The sequence below is a fragment of the Leptinotarsa decemlineata genome, unplaced genomic scaffold (assembly GCF_025532065.1).
Source record: "Leptinotarsa decemlineata unplaced genomic scaffold, Ldec_3_MD MMD2_tig00026374_RagTag_RagTag, whole genome shotgun sequence".
NCBI lineage: Eukaryota > Metazoa > Arthropoda > Insecta > Coleoptera > Chrysomelidae > Leptinotarsa > Leptinotarsa decemlineata.
The window spans coordinates 3,097,871-3,116,628 of record NW_027412710.1 but is presented as its reverse complement, the minus strand read 5'-3'; the positions used below and the strand labels follow the sequence as shown (position 1 = coordinate 3,116,628).

Sequence of the window (18,758 nt, the reverse complement as noted above, 5' to 3'; positions counted from 1 at the left end):
TGACGGAGCATTTGATGATGGTCTCCCTAAATCTATCGGATCATCTCTGGCTAGAAAAGATATGGAATCGACCATAACTGGCTGGATATACGCCATACTGGTAAACAGAACTGCAACTACGACTCTTCAAGACGAGGCCGTCAGATTCAGGGTCACCAGAGACTGCCCTCAAGGTGGGGTACTATCTCCCCTTCTGTGATCGCTCCTGATGGATAGTTCGCTTGATGCCCTCGACAGAAGAAAAGTAGGTCTGCAAGTTTACGCAGATAAGCTTGTCATCGTCGGGAATGGTACCTCGTAATATCCTCCAAAGCACGATGGACGTTGTTCACAGTTGGTGCCTGAGGAAGCAGATGTCTGTCACCAGGTAGAGAATGTTGGACGATCTAACGCCACTTTCCTTCAATGGTGAAGTCATTCCATTTGGAACGGAGGTGAAATATCTTGGCATTGTCCTTGATGGAAAACTCACCTGGAACGCTCACTTGGAAAAAGTTACACACAAAGCCAGGTTGTCCCTATGGATATGTCAATGGATTTGTGGTAAAACTTGGGGTTTAAGTACCAAACAAATTCATTGGATTTATGTGATGATCAATGTGTGATCAATGATCACGTATGGTGCAATTGCCTGGTAGCTGAAAGCTTTACAGAAAACGGACCAGGTGAAGCTCTCTAGCTTACAGAGACAGCCTTGTCTAGCCATCAGTGGTGCCATCAGTTTCCCACCGTCAGCAGCCATGAAGATCCTTCTAGATCTACCTCCTCTCCACATTTTTCTGGAAAGAGAGGCTAGATGGACTGCATATAGACTTGTGCACATTGCCAATTGCAGAAATCAATTTGATGCAAAGTGCAACAGACTGTTGATTAACACTGATAGTCACAGAAATGACCTCTGACTTTATGCCGCCAATTGTCAACTATGAACCGCCTTATAAAGGACTGTTCCTAAGTAGAGAGGACTGGATCCTCCGGGAGAAGGAAATATTGAGAGCAGACAGTTATTGGTTCACAGATGGATCAAAAACCCCTTCCGGTTCTGATGCAGTTGTTGTCAGTCGCAGATCGAGGACAGATATATCAACCTGCCTAGGAATCTACGCAACTGTATTTCAAGCGGAAATTTACGCTATTGAATTGTGCACGGAGAGTTGAAAGAATCCAACCTCATACACAAGTCAATAAAAATATTATTGGACAGTAAACCCTTGCGGGTTTCGGTGGAGGCTCGAACAGACACTCTCACTTCAGACCTAACCTACCTTCACAAAACCAATTCTTGCTAGCGAAATAATGAACATTGCTGCTGTAATCAATTTTTTTTACCCTGACAAGTGGGGAAAAATTGAAAATTCGACATTTTTGGTGATCTGAAATTTAGGCTCTAAACTGAGGGGGAACATGCAATTTTGCATGTTCCCCCTCATGCAAATAACTCATTGGAAGTAAAACGTGGTCATCCACTAGTCAAATTTCTCTTTTCTCGTCCTACTTCTCGGCTCAGAATGACCTGTTGTTACAGATGAGGAAAATCTACAACTCTTGTTGGCACAAGAAGAGGTCAGAACAACATCATGCAGGATCTGAGTCTGGATTCAGTCTCAGTTTCGGAGTTTTTCCTATTGGCAGCAGTACTAGGAGATTATTCGGTAGTAGGGTAAGTACTACATTACAAACGTACCGTTATCCAAACGTACCGTTTTAGAACAACACACAACCATAGAAACATCGAATCAAAAACATATAAATACAATGTGGCTCAAATTCATTTTTGTTGTTAATCTCCAACATAGTGTGTTTTCATTTCGTTTCCACTTACCGAACTGCGCCTTTTCTATACTGGGGTAAACAAAACTCGAGATCAATTTTTTGTCACTTTTTTTTAATGGTACATAGGATTATCCCAGAATACTTAGTCCACACTAAGAGCTTTCAGAAACTGTAGGAAATATATAATAATATAAGTTTTGCTGTATCATCAGCGAAACCAATAATAAATCCATCACTTTGAAGAGAGTATAGTTCGTTCACGTATATATTGGAAAGAATGGGTCCTAAGATAGTACCTTGTGGTATTCCTTATTCAATTTTTCTCGTTTCGCTAACAACTTGGTCGAATTTCACTCGTTGATATCTATTTGAGAGGTAATTTTCGAAAAGCTTCAGGCTCTGTCCTCTTACACCTATGTTTTCAAGTGATTTCAAAAGCAAACCGTGATGAACCGAGTCGAATGCTTTGAAAAGGTCTATGAATATGCAAAGACACGGTTTGCTATCATTAAATGCTGTGGTTAACGTTACGTTAAAGTCATTATTGCGTTCTCTGTTATATTAGGGGAAGGTGGGGGAATTGGGAACACTTAACTTTAATGGCAAAAAAGTAACTTTTTTTTATTTAAAAAATATTCAACTTTTATCAAAACATAAACATTACTTATCTATCTGTTTATAACTGACAAAAAATCTCTTAATAATCAATTTTTTATTAGACATATTAATGAAAACAAAAAACCTTGCCGTTCCTTTTTGCCCGAAACCCCATGGGGTAATTGAGATCAGCGCGCGGGGCAAATGAGACCGGTATGGGGTAAATATAAGTGGCGCAGAAAACAGTTACAATTAAATTATAATTACACTCCGCGACACAAATCACACACGTAACCTTTGCTTGTCTCGCCCGTAGTGCATTGTTCGTGTGCCCAAAGCTTACAAATGGAGCACATTATCCAGTCTTCTGCCGGTGGGGACTCATATTTCTCATTGCACATTATGCAAAGAAACTTCTCACTGTTTTCATTTCCTCCTAAAGTTTTCTTTAAATTTTTAACTCCTTTACCTTTACCTTTGCCTAAGAAGTTCTTCTGTACTTGCTTTCTTTCTTTCTCGTACTTTCTCATATTTTGTCTTGTTAGTTTTTCTTCTAATTGAGTCTTGATTGGTGTGCTGGATAAAATCTGAGCATGTTTCTTATTCTGTCGCCTAGAAGTTGTGCGTGTTTGAAGTATAACAGGCACGTTAGTAACTTCAGTGAGTGGTACAGGAGTGGATGGAACAGGAGGAGTGCAGACAGTGGTAACACTCTCATATCGTTGTCATTTTTAGGAATTGAAGTGATGGTGGCATCATGTGAATGTGATATTTGCATTGGTGGTGTCTGGTTCAGTCTGGCTGTATCAATGGGCCCAGCAAAATTTTGCGCAGGTGTTGTTTCCGAATCACCGCTTGCTTGAGTCTGACTGGTGTCGGCTTGGTCATACAGTGAGCATTCAAAGCTGTCCTTAAATTTGTCAGGGTCGATAGGATAAATTCCAGCAGCTCTGAAACCACTGATAGCCTTGTTTATGTTAGCTGTTTTGTTGAAGGCCTTGGTGAAAAGTTCCCCAACCTCGTACTGGCCTATTCTTTTCCCAGGATTGTTGGCCATGTAGAGCTCACATTCTTTATTGTAAGCCATTTTCAGTGAACTGAAGATTGTAAGATCCAATGGCTGCATTTTGTGAGATACGTGGGTGGCAAAGAAAGAACGTGCAAACCGTGTTCTCGGTAAAGTTCGTATGCTCCTAAACTGATATGACTTTCATGATTGTCGAGAATTAATAGCACTGGGTCTTCTTTGGTAGGTTTGGCAAAAGAAATAAAGTGTCGCAAAAGTAGTCGATAAATATTGACTCATTGATCCAGCCAGAATCAGAAACCGTTGCGACCATGTCCCTATTACAGCCTTTAATTAGCAGTTCGTTCATTCTTTTTCTTTTAAATATAAACATGGGGGGGGATATATATGCCACTAGCGCTAACAGCACACACTACTGTTGTGGTGACACCACGTTCTCCGCTTGTTGCTTTTCCTATTTGTTTTACACCTTTTGGGGCCAAAATCTTGTAGTTTTTTTGAACAGTGCTTATTCCGATCTCGTCAACATTAAAAATGCGATGACCAGGTATATTGTGCTTGGCTTGGATAATTTTTAGTTGGTCAAAAAACAGGTTGACTTCAGTAGCGTTAAAAGCTGTTATTCTGTTAATAGAGGTAGCTTCTGGCATACGTAAGCTGATGGATGGATGTATGACCATGAATGCATAATACCAATCTTTGCCTGCTAGCTGCGTGTTTTTGTTAAAATTATGTCTCAACTTATTGGCCTCGGCAAATCGAAAAGCAATTCGGCGCAAGGAACTCGGTGTTATGCCATAAAAAGACTTGCAGCATTCAACAATGTATGTTTCGAGCTGTTGTTCTTGCTCATAATTAAACACTGCGTGCCGACCTTTTTTTGGTGTTTTGACTACGGTTTCTTTTAGTTGTTTAAACAACGTTGTTTTTGGTACTGAGAATTGAGTAGCGGCTTTGCCCAATGTGAGTCTTTGATTTTTAACTTCTTCAACTGCACGGCGAAGATCTTCGATTGCGTACCTTGTCTCGGTCTTCCGAATGTATTTTCGTGGCATCTAAAAAAAATATTGCATTAAAATAAAAATATAAAAACAATTAGCAGCACTGGATTAATTGAGAATGTGAGGGGTAATTGGGAACATTCTCAATTACCCGCCACTCACCGTTCCTAACTACCCGCAGTCGCCAATTTGAATCAAAATGGTCGCCACCTTCCATAGCATTTTTAATGAATTTTATGAAACGAGGCGTTTGAAAACAGATATTCCATACAATGAACTTACGAAATATAGTGTCATTGTACTCAGAAATATGACATTTACATCCACTGTATGAGAACACAAAAATTATAACAAAAATGCAAAAAAAATGTTTGACTCACCGTGACAAGATACGTGTGGCCTTCCTCTCTCACTGTCGCTCGTGCACTGAGGGGAGCAGGAAGCGTACCGTGAATAGGCGCGGGACGAAGTAAGAGAAGGGGAAGTGTAACTTGTTAACGTGTTCCCAATTACTCGCCGTTCTCAATTCCCCCACCTTCCCCTATATTATATTTAGTCAAGAATGAAAAACGATTTTTTAAAGCTTTTTCAAACATTTTGGAAATGTGTGTTATAAGAGAAATAGGTCGGTAGTTTGTGATTATGGTATGGCCCCCTTTTTTGTATAAAGGAATTATGAGTGACTCTTTGAAGTCTGACGGTCATATACTAGATTCGAAACAACTATTAATTAAGTATTTTAATGGTTCTAGATTATGGTTTGCTATTGATTTGATGGTTTCTGACCTGATGTTATCTTTACCAGTAGCTTTTTTGATTTTCATACTTTGGATTATGTTGTAGAGCTCATTTGAGTCTATAAGAAGAAGAACCAAGGAGTTGCATATCTACATCCTTTTCAGCTGGTGTATAGGTTGTTGTTCTGTTTATTTTGCTTGCTAATGTTTTTCCAATGGATGCAAATACTTCGTTGAATTCGTTGGTAATATTTTTTGTCGGTGATGAGGTTATCTGCACCGCGAACTAATTTTTTTGTACCCCAGACTGTCACATTTAACAATAGACCCATAACTGAAACAGCTGCTACCATTGTATCTGAAAGCTCGATAATTTTAACACCTGTCACAATTCAACTTCTATTTTATATCATAACCTGAAAGAACAAACAAATAACAATCTTCTCTCAATAATTTTACGGAATATTCAGTCGATAAGGAATAAATCTGATGAATTGTTTATTTACTTGAAAGAATTCAATTTTCCAAACATCATATTGATTAATGAACATTGACTAAAACAAGACGAATCAATTTTTGTACCCAACTACTCTGTCATATCGAATGATAGCAAATCCATTCACTCAAATGGTGATACTTTAATTCTTGTGAATGATTTTGCTTTGAAAATTTTGAAAAATTAAATTATCTATGTGAAGAAAAACTATTTGAGTTTTCAATTGTATATTCAAAGAAATTAAAAATATACATATTATGTATATATCGATCACTCTCGTCAGATATATACTCTTTTTTGACAAAATTAGAGTCACTACTGATTGAGTTACCATGTGAATCTATCATTATTTTGACTGGAGACTGGCAAACTCCTATAGAGATGCATCATTTTTCGGGTCTTTACGTCGAGTTGATACAGCTCCTCCCGAGTCCACTTCACTACTCCAAACGAGTAGAGTAAGATTGGAACGGCAAGCATATTTGTTGCAGCAACTTTGTTTTTCTCCGACGGTTCCGATGACCAGATCTGTCGAAGTTTGTGCTGATACTTCCGCGGAGAGAGTTTTTCACTGCTGTTACCTCTTGTGAGAGACGTTGTTCCACCTCGAGGTGAGTATACGTCTCTCCGGCATCCAGATAGTGTAAGATGCTTCCATCTACGAGCTGCACATCCTCTCGGTAGTCCCCACATCGTCCTCTTTTGAGATGTACCATTGCATATTTGTCTATCCCGAATTTCATACCGATAGCATGCGTGTACTCTTCCACCACCCTCAAGGACTGATGGAGATCTTCCTCTCCAGAGGCATAAAGTTTAAGATCATCCATATAAAACAAATGGGTGACCTTGTGCCTCCGGTTTCTGGGGGTGCCATAGTTATATCCTCGAGTGTTTCTGAGCGCAACGGATAATGGCAATAGTGAGATGCAGAAGAGAAGGGGACTGAGGGAATCACCCTGAAATACACCCCTTCTGAAAGTGACCCACCCTGTTTTGACTCTTGCTTGACCAGATGTTATGGTAAAGCGAGTTCGCCAAAGTGGTATCAGTTGTTCAATGCATCTCACTATTTTGTCGGGTACCGCAAGGCATCTGAGCAAATGCAAGATGAGCTCATGCGAAATTGTATCCAATGCCTTAGGGTAATCGATCCTGGCCATAGAGAGGTTACGCTTATATTGTATCGAGTCATGCGTCACACATCTATCGATGAGCAGGTTCTCTTTACATCCAGCGACTCCTCTCTGCTCATATATCCGTTCGAACACTCGGTCAACTGCGGGGAGAATTCGTGTGTATAAGATGCTTGTAAACAACTTATAACACGTTCTCATACTTTTGGGTATGAGAACGGTCCGCCCCTCGACAAACCAATCCGGAATCGGCTGCTCTCCGTCCAGCCATGAGTTGAAAACTCTGGCCGGATGGCGGTGGGTACTTGGTAGTTTTTTCCACCAATAAGAGTTCAGCCCATCTGTGCTTGGAGCAGCAAAGTTCTTGGAACCAACAAGGGCCCTTCTAAAGTCATCTGGGGTTATCGGGTTGCGCAGTTCATTGAGCTCAGGCTGTCGAAGCTCTCTGTTGAAAGCTTCGAACTGCGCTAGGGCTGGAGTGTCTAAGTTGAGTGGCTGCGGGTGTTCATAGATATCCTTCCAGAAGGATTCCACCTGATCAGCAGTCGGCGGTTTATCCACAACACGTGGAGGTACTTGGAATAAGCGAGAAGGTTTCTCGCGGAACCTAAGGTTTTCCGCGATACTTCTTGCTCGCCTCACTAGTGACTTCTTAGCAACCACTAGCATTCGTATCCTATCAAGGCAGTGCTATTTGGTGGTCAGTAACACGCCTTGGCTTAGAGTGTGATGGATATGCCGTAGATTGGCGGCTATTCGCCGCACTGCGGGCGTGAAAGGCCTATTGGCCGCCCTGTAGTCCATCACACATTGGATACGAGACGCGTGTTGTCTCGCCGACGTGATCTCAGCCTCCATCTTGTGTACACGCCGTTCAATCTTCCGAACCGCAAGGCCGGGATTTCGTCCTTCCGATTCGGAAAGCGATTGGACGACGTTATACACAGCGGTGTTGATTTACCAGATGTCAGCCTATTATTATTATTATATTTTTGGTATTTATTATTTGCCACATTTCAACCAAAAATCGAACATTTCAGGCTACGTATAACTTCATATTTGACCTGAATTGAATACTCCGCAGTTCGCAAATTCAATCTCAAAAAGTTTTCTCTAATCTTCACGAATATGAAACCTTTCTATTCCAACCCCCTCCGTTGTCACTTCATCAGATATGAAAAGTTCTCGTGATGTGAAATCTTTAAATTAAAAACTTCCAATCTAATTTGATGGGGTTTTTTCAATGGATCTTTCAGAATCTGAGGCATTCGTTGAGAGAAAATGAATCCGCAATATCGCTATTGGTGAATTTCGTATTTTTTTTAATCAAGTCTCAACATTTTTTCAATATACAGTGTTTTTCATATACATTATTGACATAACCGAATTCTTGAATTCAAAAGTGTTTCTGAAATTCGAAAACAAATCGCACAGCTTCGTGGTTCACTTAAAAAAAATACATTTGAGTAGAAATTTAAGTTTTATACAGGATGTTTCTTTTATCATGTGGTAACATTGCCATATTCTAAACCGTAACAGATTCGAAAACGATTGAATGGTAAAAAAGGTAACTGTCATCGGGACAATACAATGGGCAAAGAAAAATTACGGAGACTCTCTCCCTTCTTGAGTTATACGGAGAAAACAAAAAATGCTGTTTTTCATTTTTTTCGAATGGAATTGTTATTTCGAAGAATATCAAAAAATGGAAGTGGAAAATGTTATTGTGCTATGACGATGTAATAATATATATTCGATAAAGCGTTCAGTGTCAACATGGCCACCATCAATTTTTTTTTAAATACGGACCTGTCTTTTCAATTACAGATATTGATAAAGCAATAAATCTACAATTCAAGGGTATATCACATTTAATATTTTTATAGCGTTTCGGTTGAAATAACCAGCATCATCAGTGACAACAATTTTAAATTACCGTTCTGTCATTACCTACTTATTTTGTAAATTGTTTCGATTATAATTCAGACAAACCAATAAATTTGACAGGTAGGTACCCTGACACAATGGGAATGTTTGTAATGCCGTAATCTTTCTTTCAAGGCTTATTACTCCCTAATCAATTATAATTCCTAATATTTTTATAATTCTCAATCCTGGAAGTAATGAAAATATCAGTTTTTGATCAAAATTCGACTGTATAATTTGGTATTATCAAATAGCATCTCAATTCATTTACCATCTTAAACGCGTAGGCCTTGCTTGGTTTTTATGGCAGGAAAAATTAATGGGTTGTTGATATCTGTTGAGAACTGTCAGACGTTTATGAACAAATCAAATCATTTGTTTTGTACTCTCTCAATACGATCTATGTTTATGTGGTAGTGAGGATTCCAAACAACGGATGCAAAGCAGAGCCCACTATGTACATATGGATACTGTGCGAGTCTCTAACATGGAACAAATTCACTAAATCAAAGGTGTTGTTTCTTTCGGAAATAGACTCGAACACGTCGATTAATATTTTAAAGTGCCCTCATTTTCATGCAAAAAAATTATACAGTGTGTCCCAAATATGAGATATGACTTCATCGATGATTTTTTTAAATGACAACCCTGTTTTTTTAATGAATTTTATTAAAGGGTTCAACAAGTTGCACATGTCTGCTAAATTTAAATTTTTTACTTTTTGTCCTTCAAAAGATATTTAACAAACATTATCGAATTCAAAAAATGAATTCAATGCTTCAATTTAATAGTCTTCCTTCAATAAATGCTTAGAATGTTAGGGATAACTGACAGTGACATTGTCATAAAAAAGTAATCAAAAAAAGTAAGGAGAGTAGTATCGCATTCCAATCATATTTGTGCACAAAAACTGTTTGTCGTTTCACAGTTTGTTGTTCGCCATTATTAAAATGCCGTACCTAACTGAAACACATAAGATTAAAATTCTAATGATGATTGGCTACGGAGATAGAACAAGAACACAAAATGAAGGTACCCATTTATTCAGAGAGAAGTATCCTAATTTACCAATTAGTGTGAAGTTACCCACAACTTTTCATCCACAGTTTATGACGAAGGACAATCCTGCGTTGAACAATACCGACTGCCCAGGAAAGACTCATCAACAAAATATCAAATTTCTCACTTATCAAAAATAGTTTGTTGACGAAAATTTCAGAATAAATTGTTCGAAAGTATATCAAACAGATTTGCGTACCTTACGTTCCTTGGGCGCGAAAAAAAAATAGATTCGAAACTGAATTACTCAAATAAAGTCAAATTTCTCACTTATCAAAACTAGTTTGTCGATGAAAATTTCAGAATATATTCTTCTGAAGTATATCTATCGACGTGCCTTCGGTGCGAAAAAAAAGGTTTCGTATATTCGGAACTGAATCACCTATAAAAGTCAAATTTCTCACTTATCAAAAATAGTTTGTCGCTGAAAATTTCAGAATACATGCTTTGAAAGTATATCCATCGACGTGCCAAAACAGATTTGCATACTATACGTTCCTTCGGTGCGAAAAAAAAAGTTCCTTATATTCGGAACTGAATTACTCATAAAAGTCAAATTTCTCACTTATCAAAAATAGTTTGTCGATGAAAATTTCAGAATATATTCTCCTGAAGTATATCTATCAACGTGCTGAAACAGATTTGCGTACCATACGTTTCTTCGGTGCGAAAAAAAGTTTCGTATATTCGGAACTGAATTACTTATAAAAGTCAAATTTCTCACTTATCAAAAATAGTTTGTGGATGAAAATTTCAGAATATATTCTTCTGAAGTATATCTATCGACGTGCCTTAACAGATTTGCGAACCATACGTTTCTTCGGTGCGAAAAAAAAGTGCCGTATATTCGGAACTGAATTACTCATAAAAGTCAAATTTCTCACTTATCAAAAATAGTTTGTCAATGAAAATTTCAGAATATATGCTTTGAAAGTATATCCATCGACGTGCCAAAACAGATTTGCATACTATACGTTCCTTCGGTGCGAAAAAAAAAGTTCCGCATATTCGGAACTGAATTACTCATAAAAGTCAAATTTCTCACTTATCAAAAATAGTTTGTCGATGAAAATTTCAGAATATATTTTCCTGAAGTATATCTATCAACGTGCTGAAACAGATTTTCGTATATTCAGAACTGAATTACTCATAAAAGTCAAATTTCTCACTTATCAAAAATAATTTGTCGATGAAAATTTCAGAATATATTCTCCTGAAGTATATCTATCAACGTGCTGAAACAGATTTGCGTACCATACGTTTCTTCGGTGCGAAAAAAAAAGTTCCGTATATTCGGAACTGAATTACTCATAAAAGTCAAATTTCTCACTTATCAAAAATAGTTTTTCGATGAAAATTTCAAAATATATTCTCCTGAAGTATATCTATGGACTTGCTGAAATTTTCATCGACAAACTATTTTTGATAAGTGAGAAATTTGATATTTTGTGGATGAGTCTTTCCTGGGCATTCGGTATTGTTCAACGCAGGATATTTCAAATAACATACTTTTCACAAGTCAAAATTTTTACCGAGAAACTAATTTTCCAGTTCTCATACGCTACCTGTTTCGGTACAAATTAATTTTTCCTGAATAATATTTTACTCTTATTTTACATTTTTTTCGGTATTAATGCTTGTATACGGACAGTTGGCTGATATAATGAGTTTATGTAGAATGCTGACTCATTTATTCGACATTTTTCAATAATATATCGTATTTTTAAAATGATAACATCGAAATACAGGTAAAATTCTTAATATTTGCAATCTGGAAACACTGTTCGCAAATCTCATTCTAAACCCTGTTCGATTGTCCTTCGTCATAAACTGTGGATGAAAAGTTGTGGGTAACTCCACACTAATGATTTACCACCCATATCGCGAAGTACCGTGAGCAAGATTGAAAAACAGTTCCGAAAATTGGCATTTTAGAAAAACAAACAAGAAGAGGTCAAAATAAATGTTCTTTTCTCTGTCGAAGAAAATCCCCATGTCCCCACTAGGTAAATAGCTGGGGAACTCGAAATTAGCCAGTCTTTAGTGCCAAGAGTTCTTAAAGCTGAACAATTTCATCCATATAAAATAACAATCCTCCGAAGATGATCCAGATAGAAGACTCCAGTTTTGCGAACAAATGATGGATCTACTAGACAGGAATGTTGTACAAAAAGAAAACCTTCTATTTTCTGACGAATCAACGCTAATGTTGAATGGTGTGGTAAATCGTCAAAATTGTCGTTATTGGGCAGACAGAAACCCACACTGGATGAGCGAAGGCGACACTCAACATCCAAAAAAAATTAATGTATGGGCAGCGATTGTTGGTGATCGAGTTGTAGGACCGAATTTCTTCCAAGAAAATCCTACTGGAGTAAGATATTTAGAATTCTTGCAGGAGGACCTAGTTCCGAATTTGGCTATTTTGTTCCCTTGTCCTATAGAAGCTGACGTCCCGAATAGAAACATCTGGTTTCAACAGGACGGCGCGCCTCCTCATTTTGGAAGACCTGACCTGAATGATGTATTTCCAGGCAGATGGATTGGCAAAAGAGGACCCTATGAATGGCCACCTAGGTCTCTAGATTTAACACCTTTGGACTTTTTCTTGAGGGGTTACTTGAAGAGCAAAGTTTTTGAGACCAAACCGGCAAATATTGAGTATTTAAAAGAACGAATAAGAGAGGAGTGTAGACTAATTTCCGGCGAAGTAATCAGAAATGTTCAAAACAAGTTTCAGTTACGTTTAGGGTATTATCAGTTAGTAAATGGACAACATTTGAACACTTGTTGAAGAAAGACTATTGAATTGAATTCATTTTTTGAAATAGATAATGTTGGTTAACTATCTTTTAAAGGACAAGGAGTACAAAATTGAAATTTAGCAGGTATGTGCAACTTATTGAACCTTTTAATAAAAGTCATTAAAAAAACAGGGTTGTCATTAAGAAAAATTATCGATGACGTCATATCTCATATTTGAGACACACTGTATATTTTTTGCATTGAAATACAGGCAATTTAAAATACTAATCGACGTGTCCGAACTTATTTCCGAAAGAAACAACACCTTTGATTTAGAAAATTTGTTCCATGTTAGAGACTCGCACTGTATAAATTGAAAAGAGGTTTTGCCGTTCTGATCGTAATTAGCTAACTCTGATAACAATAGTTTCCATGGAAACTCAAATTATTCACTTTGTGGAAATAATACGTTGAACTGAAAAAGAAACATTTTTCGAAGTATTTAAAAATCATTGATGAAAATATGTTTTCTTTCTGATAGCAAACATAAACATACTTCATATGTACCCTATTATGAAGAATGTTGCGATATCGAATTATTTTTTAGATTCACGAGTTTGCCCACAATTAATTCAATTCCACACATTTCTTTTGCAGAGAACCCATAGCACTAGTCTAACGGCGAGCAGAAATAGTTGGAAAAGATCAACAGCAGTATGATAGTGAAGTGTTCGAATTCATTTTTCAATGTTTTGAAAAGACACTGAATGGGGAAATACGTTTTATTTGTACATAGTAGCATTTAGGCTCTCAATAGGAAAAAACATGTTTTCCTTTATTAAGTGTCGTGAATTTGAAACATTTTGTAAATTTAAGTATATTGCAAATTCATTCATTATGTCTATTATTATAAGAAGGTATATGAGGTATCATTTCATCAGTTTGATGATATGTCCGTGAAAAGTAGTGAAACAATGAGATTACTTTAATAAAAATATTGAAGTCATTTATTTTTCGTTTATTTATATTCAGAATAATAATATTTTGATTTGTATCGTGAATTTTTGTAAATGATACATCCATTTTATGCTGTTCGTGTTGATTCAAACACGATTCTTGTACACGATTCTTGTACACATTCAGCACCTTGAGGCACCCTTATTACAGCAGCAGGAGAAGCTGAAAACATTCAGCACTCAGAAAAGTATATCTAATAATAATATAATAATAATGTTTATTTCCAAAGAAAAAAGATACAATTATATCAATAACAAGTTGTTAGAGTTGATTTACACATAGTAAGTTGAATAACATTATTCAATACTCTACAAAAATTGCATTTTGAAATAAACAAATAAACCACGAAGGCTAAAAAGCTAACACGTGTTATGGTACTTTTTATTTTCCAACACAATTTAGTATAATTGTTTGAAAATAATATCTAGATTTAAACAAACCAATAGAATTATAATAATGATATTCTGTACTACTTTAACAAATTAATGGAATGATAATAACATACAATGAATAATTTGTTGAAAGTTGTGCACCAATGTGTATGTGCACCATTATTTGTGACAATGTAATTATACGTCATTATAGTTTTCCTACCTTTTAATGAATATTACCGCAGGGAATTCTACTGTGGCCTATCAGAATATGTATTTTTTCTTCTCTGTTTCGTGAAGGTACTGCTTGGTTCATTTTTTTAATAATTGCTGTTGAGTCTTTGATATTCCTAGGGATATTGTTAAATGTTCTCGTGCTTACATAAATATATCCTATCATATTTTTGGATGAGTACACAGTGCGCATCATGTTTCCTTTTTTTGCCCGGGTATTATAATTGTAGTCAACGTTTCTTAAGCTACTTTTGTTTTTGTATTGATCTACCGCTACATTGCTCTTGCAGAATAGAGTCAAAGATTCAAAAATTCCTAGTATCGTTCCGATATACGAATTCAAATATTGATAACACCTTCAATGAAAATTTTGATCGCTTCTCTCTGTCTGGCATACCTAGTACTAAAGAAAATTATAAGGTCCAACAGTTCATGCCAAAAAAACTGCAAAACGATTTGAATAGTATGTGGATCGGGAAATGGCGGTTCACTGTGATAGTCTGGGTCACAAAATCCATTTTTTTTTTGGAACTTCAGTCCAAGGGCCCTGAAAATTGTGATCCAGGGCTCATTCGATTCGGAATGACCTTCAGCAACTTTTTGAGAAATTTCAAAGAGGCTTGAAAAAATTGCAAAAGTTATAAATAATTCAGTTGAAAAAGGGGGGTTGGTTTTTTGAAAATATCTCGGGAAATATTCAAAAAAGATCCTTGAATACAAAGAAATTTACCCACCATCCGGAATTCTATCACCAATATTTATAATTTTAATTTAGAGGCGAAAACAGCGCTAAAAGCGGACGATGTGCGTCCCGCACGCGCTGACCGAAACGGGCCTTAAAAAAATCTGTTTAAAATCTGTTTTTTCGTTAATCAGCTGCCGCCCCATACGAACGACAACTCTCAGAAGTTGAGAAACTTGTGCGAGCTGAGGACTAACGAGGACTTACCTTTTAACGTGTGATTCCTAACACGATTACAGAATCATTCCAGCTTCAACCAGATAAATTCTCTCGAGTAAAATATATGGTCGAGGCGGGAATCGAACACACGACCTTCCGATCGTGAGTCGGACGCACTACCACCGCGGCCAATTCCACAACCTTAGAACAATAAAAATGATTTCAACCCATTGAATATCATTATAAGGAAAAAAAATTCACATACCTACCTTCTAGACACTCGAATAAATGAAAATCCCGTGATTATTTTATTAAATATACTTTAGTCAATCATCTGATTTTCACAAGTTTTAAATTCACATAAAAGCCCTGATAATTCTTAAATAAAAAACCTCAAATTTTCCATTTGAAATATAAAAATTGGATGCGCTTTCGGTCAAACCGGAAGTGTTATATTTGGCTTGATACTTGCTGAATTGTACATTCATAAAATCAAATCAAAGTACCGAATTTGAAACATCCATATAAAATAACAACGAAGATACAAGGGGATAAATTAGTTCCGGGTCACCCGGTATATGTGTGTAAAAGCCAAATGGAATGAATTCATTTTTTTCAATGGGAAGTATAGGCTTGTGATATATTGTTTGAAAGGTTTCTTCATTCTCTATTCAACAATGGTGTTGCTTTCAAGTTCATTGCAACAATAAAGATAAAATAAATTAAAATCATTGGTTACCGAAATCCAATAAAATACACATTCAAAACTTATTTTATATTTAGGTATTGATAATAAGGAAGTGAGCAATGTTGTTTTTAGATGGTATCCTTTAAAAAACTGTAAATAATTTTCGTGGCAACGTTAGTTTAAAACGCCTTGTCAACTTGTTTTGTATATTACAACATTAATTGTCAGTATTTTAATTCAAGTTTGAAGTTCGTTAACTTCAAGTCTGACAAATGGTTAGAATAACGCAAATACATGAAATAACAGTTTTACAAATGATTGGTTACGGAGATAAAACCCGAACACAACAGGAAGTAGCTCGCCTATTTCATGAGAAATTTCCTAATTTACCGCTCATATCTCAAGGAACAAAATAGAGAAGCTCGGTCATGTGGGGCAGATAAAAAAAGCAGTTGCCATACAATGAGTGATACACTCAAATTAGATGTGATGCTTGAGTTTGAGAAAAATCCACATACATCGAGTAGACAGGCATCCACTACATTCAATGTTACACATGCATCGATAGTATAGTAAACATACAGTGTGTCTCACTTCTCATGGAAACACCCCCGTATCTTCCGTAATATTCGAGGTAGAAAGATGAAACTCTCTGGACTGATGAAAATGCTCAAAATGTACCTACCACCTGAATGGGGTTGGCCAAAGTGATATACACTGTCCACCACTCGCGATGGAACACCCCATTTTTACTGTGGACAGACAGTGTATATCACTTTGGCCAACCCCATTCAGGTGGTAGGTACATTTTGGTTGGCCAACCACCTGAATGGGGCATTTTGAGCGTTTTCATCAGTCCTGAGAGTTTCATCGTTCCACCTCGAATATTATGGAAGATACGAGGGTGTTTCCATAAGAAGTGAGACAAATTCGGATTTTTCAGGACTGAAATTTTTTCAGGAAAAAAGTGTAATCGTAGTAAATTGGTAGTCCTGATCACGAATCTGAAGGAATTTTGAGCCTATTTTGCCCCCTAATATGTTTTACCGTAAAAATGGGGTGTTCCATCGCGAATGGCGGACAGTGTATATCACTTTGGCCAACCCTATTCAGGTGGTGGGTGCATTTTGGGCATTTCCATCAGTCCAGAGAGTTACATCGTTCTACCTAGAGAAGTTCCATGAGAAGTGAGACACACTGTATTAAAAGAAAATCAAATGCATCCCTATAAAATGAGACATACTCAGTAGATCGTGGAAGACGATTTTGATAGAAGAACTTATTTTCGTAACAAATCATGGACATGTTGGATAACAATATCATCCAATTGGAAGACGTTATGTTTTTGATGAGTCATGCTAATCGCCAAAATTGCCGCTACTGATCAACGGAAAATCCTCATTGGATGAGAGAAGAACACACGCAATCCCCTCAAAAGGTTAATGTTTGGGTAGGGATTGAAGGAATCCATATCATTGGTTCCTTTTTCATTGATGGCAACTTGAATGATGATAATTATTTGGCACTACTTCAAAATTATGTCATTCTAAGTTTAGCAATTTTATATCCTGATCCAGAAAACCCTCAAGTTCCAGTAAATACGATATGGTTTCAGCAGGATGGATCACCACCACATTACCAAGTTAATGTCCACCAATACCTCAATTCCGCATTTCCCAACCGGTGGATAGGGAGGCGACGATCGATTGAATGGCCAGCGCGATCACCTGATCTTACATCATTAGATTTCTTTTTATGGGTATATGTAAAGAGCAATATGTACAAAACTAAACCTTCAGATTTGAATGAGTAAAAAAAAAACGAATAACGGTTGGTCACGCCTGATATGGTAAATAAATGTTAGTACAGAGTTTTATTTGAGATTGGGATGTTGCCAAGACGTTCGCGGTGAATATTTTGAACATTTACTTCGTTAACATTCATAGTTATTTTTTTGTATTCTACAGTTCATTACGTTTTGCATTACATTTTAATTTTTGAATTAATTTTATCGAATTTCGGTAACCACATAATTTTAATATATTTTATTTCAATTTTTGCAATAAACTAGAAAGCGATAACATTTTTGAATAGAGAATGAGAAGATCTTTCAAACAACATACCACAAACCTACACTTCCCATTTAAAAAATTGGAGGTTGTACTTGTCAAATTATAATTTACATTTGACGTCTTTCGGGATTTTCTCTGATATGTACAGTAACCGAAATAATGAATGTATTCCATTTGTCTGTTACACACTGTATATAAAATTCAAGTACCTTCCTAAGCCTTTTTCAATATCAAATAGTTTAAGTAATTACTTCTGTCGGGCGTCCCCAGACGCACCTGTTTTTTATTTGTTATTGAATGGATGAAATAACAATTTTTTTGTTTGTATAGTATATTCATATCTGATAAGTTATGTGATTTACAAAAATTTGCTGTAGCTTCAGAACAGTGAATGAAAATCGAAAATATATTCGTTTGGGGAGTTTTCAATAACATTTTTTAGCCAATAACGAATCTGCGCGTTATTTTATGGACGCGCTGTAATTGTAATTGACTAAAATATCGAGAAACTTTCGATTATTCAATCAACAAATTTAATGATTTCAAAATACCTGAATGTAACTTCATTAAATATTCATTCATTCCACCACTAACCCTTAAATCGATCGACAACACCTGTCAATATGTAGTAGATAAATGATTTGCAAGCCTACTTGAACATTATGAATTCCATAATAAAAGCAGAAAACATAAATTCAAATAACCTGGATAAACAAATAATATTTACTGACAAACTGAGGGAACCGACGAAAGCATAACCTAGACGGGGGATGGTGGAAAACGAATCCAACTACACAATAATTTCCCAGTATCAGTAATGGAAGATGATTTTGTTACGTTTTCCCCGTAGGTTCGAAATTAATTGACCACGCTGTATAATCATACTCAACTTTATTCTTCTTCTATACTGACAATACAACACAAAATCTCCAACTGAACTTCAGACTAATTCTCAAATGTCTATTGCCTCATTAGCTC

General features: G+C 36.4%; 1 protein-coding gene and 1 long non-coding RNA gene across 5 annotated transcripts in view; one reads left to right on the top strand and one right to left on the bottom strand.

The window, feature by feature from the left end:
• Window positions 1-13,505, top strand: part of Lgr4 (Leucine-rich repeat-containing G protein-coupled receptor 4) — a 329,080-nt gene extending 315,575 nt beyond the window's left edge. For all 4 annotated transcript variants that reach the window (XM_074185451.1, XM_074185450.1, XM_074185449.1 and 1 more), the window contains 2 exons: window positions 1,526-1,660; window positions 13,155-13,505. In XM_074185451.1, the coding sequence (XP_074041552.1) occupies window positions 1,526-1,660; window positions 13,155-13,217 (198 nt within the window). In that variant the 3' untranslated portion in view covers window positions 13,218-13,505. The remainder of the gene's footprint in view (window positions 1-1,525; window positions 1,661-13,154) is intronic.
• On the bottom strand, window positions 2,372-4,935 carry LOC111509369 (uncharacterized). The gene is made up of 2 exons (XR_012468084.1): window positions 4,779-4,935; window positions 2,372-4,452 (listed from the first exon to the last, which is right to left on the bottom strand). It is a non-coding gene; the product is annotated as an uncharacterized lncRNA (long non-coding RNA).
• Window positions 13,506-18,758: the final 5,253 nt, after the last annotated feature.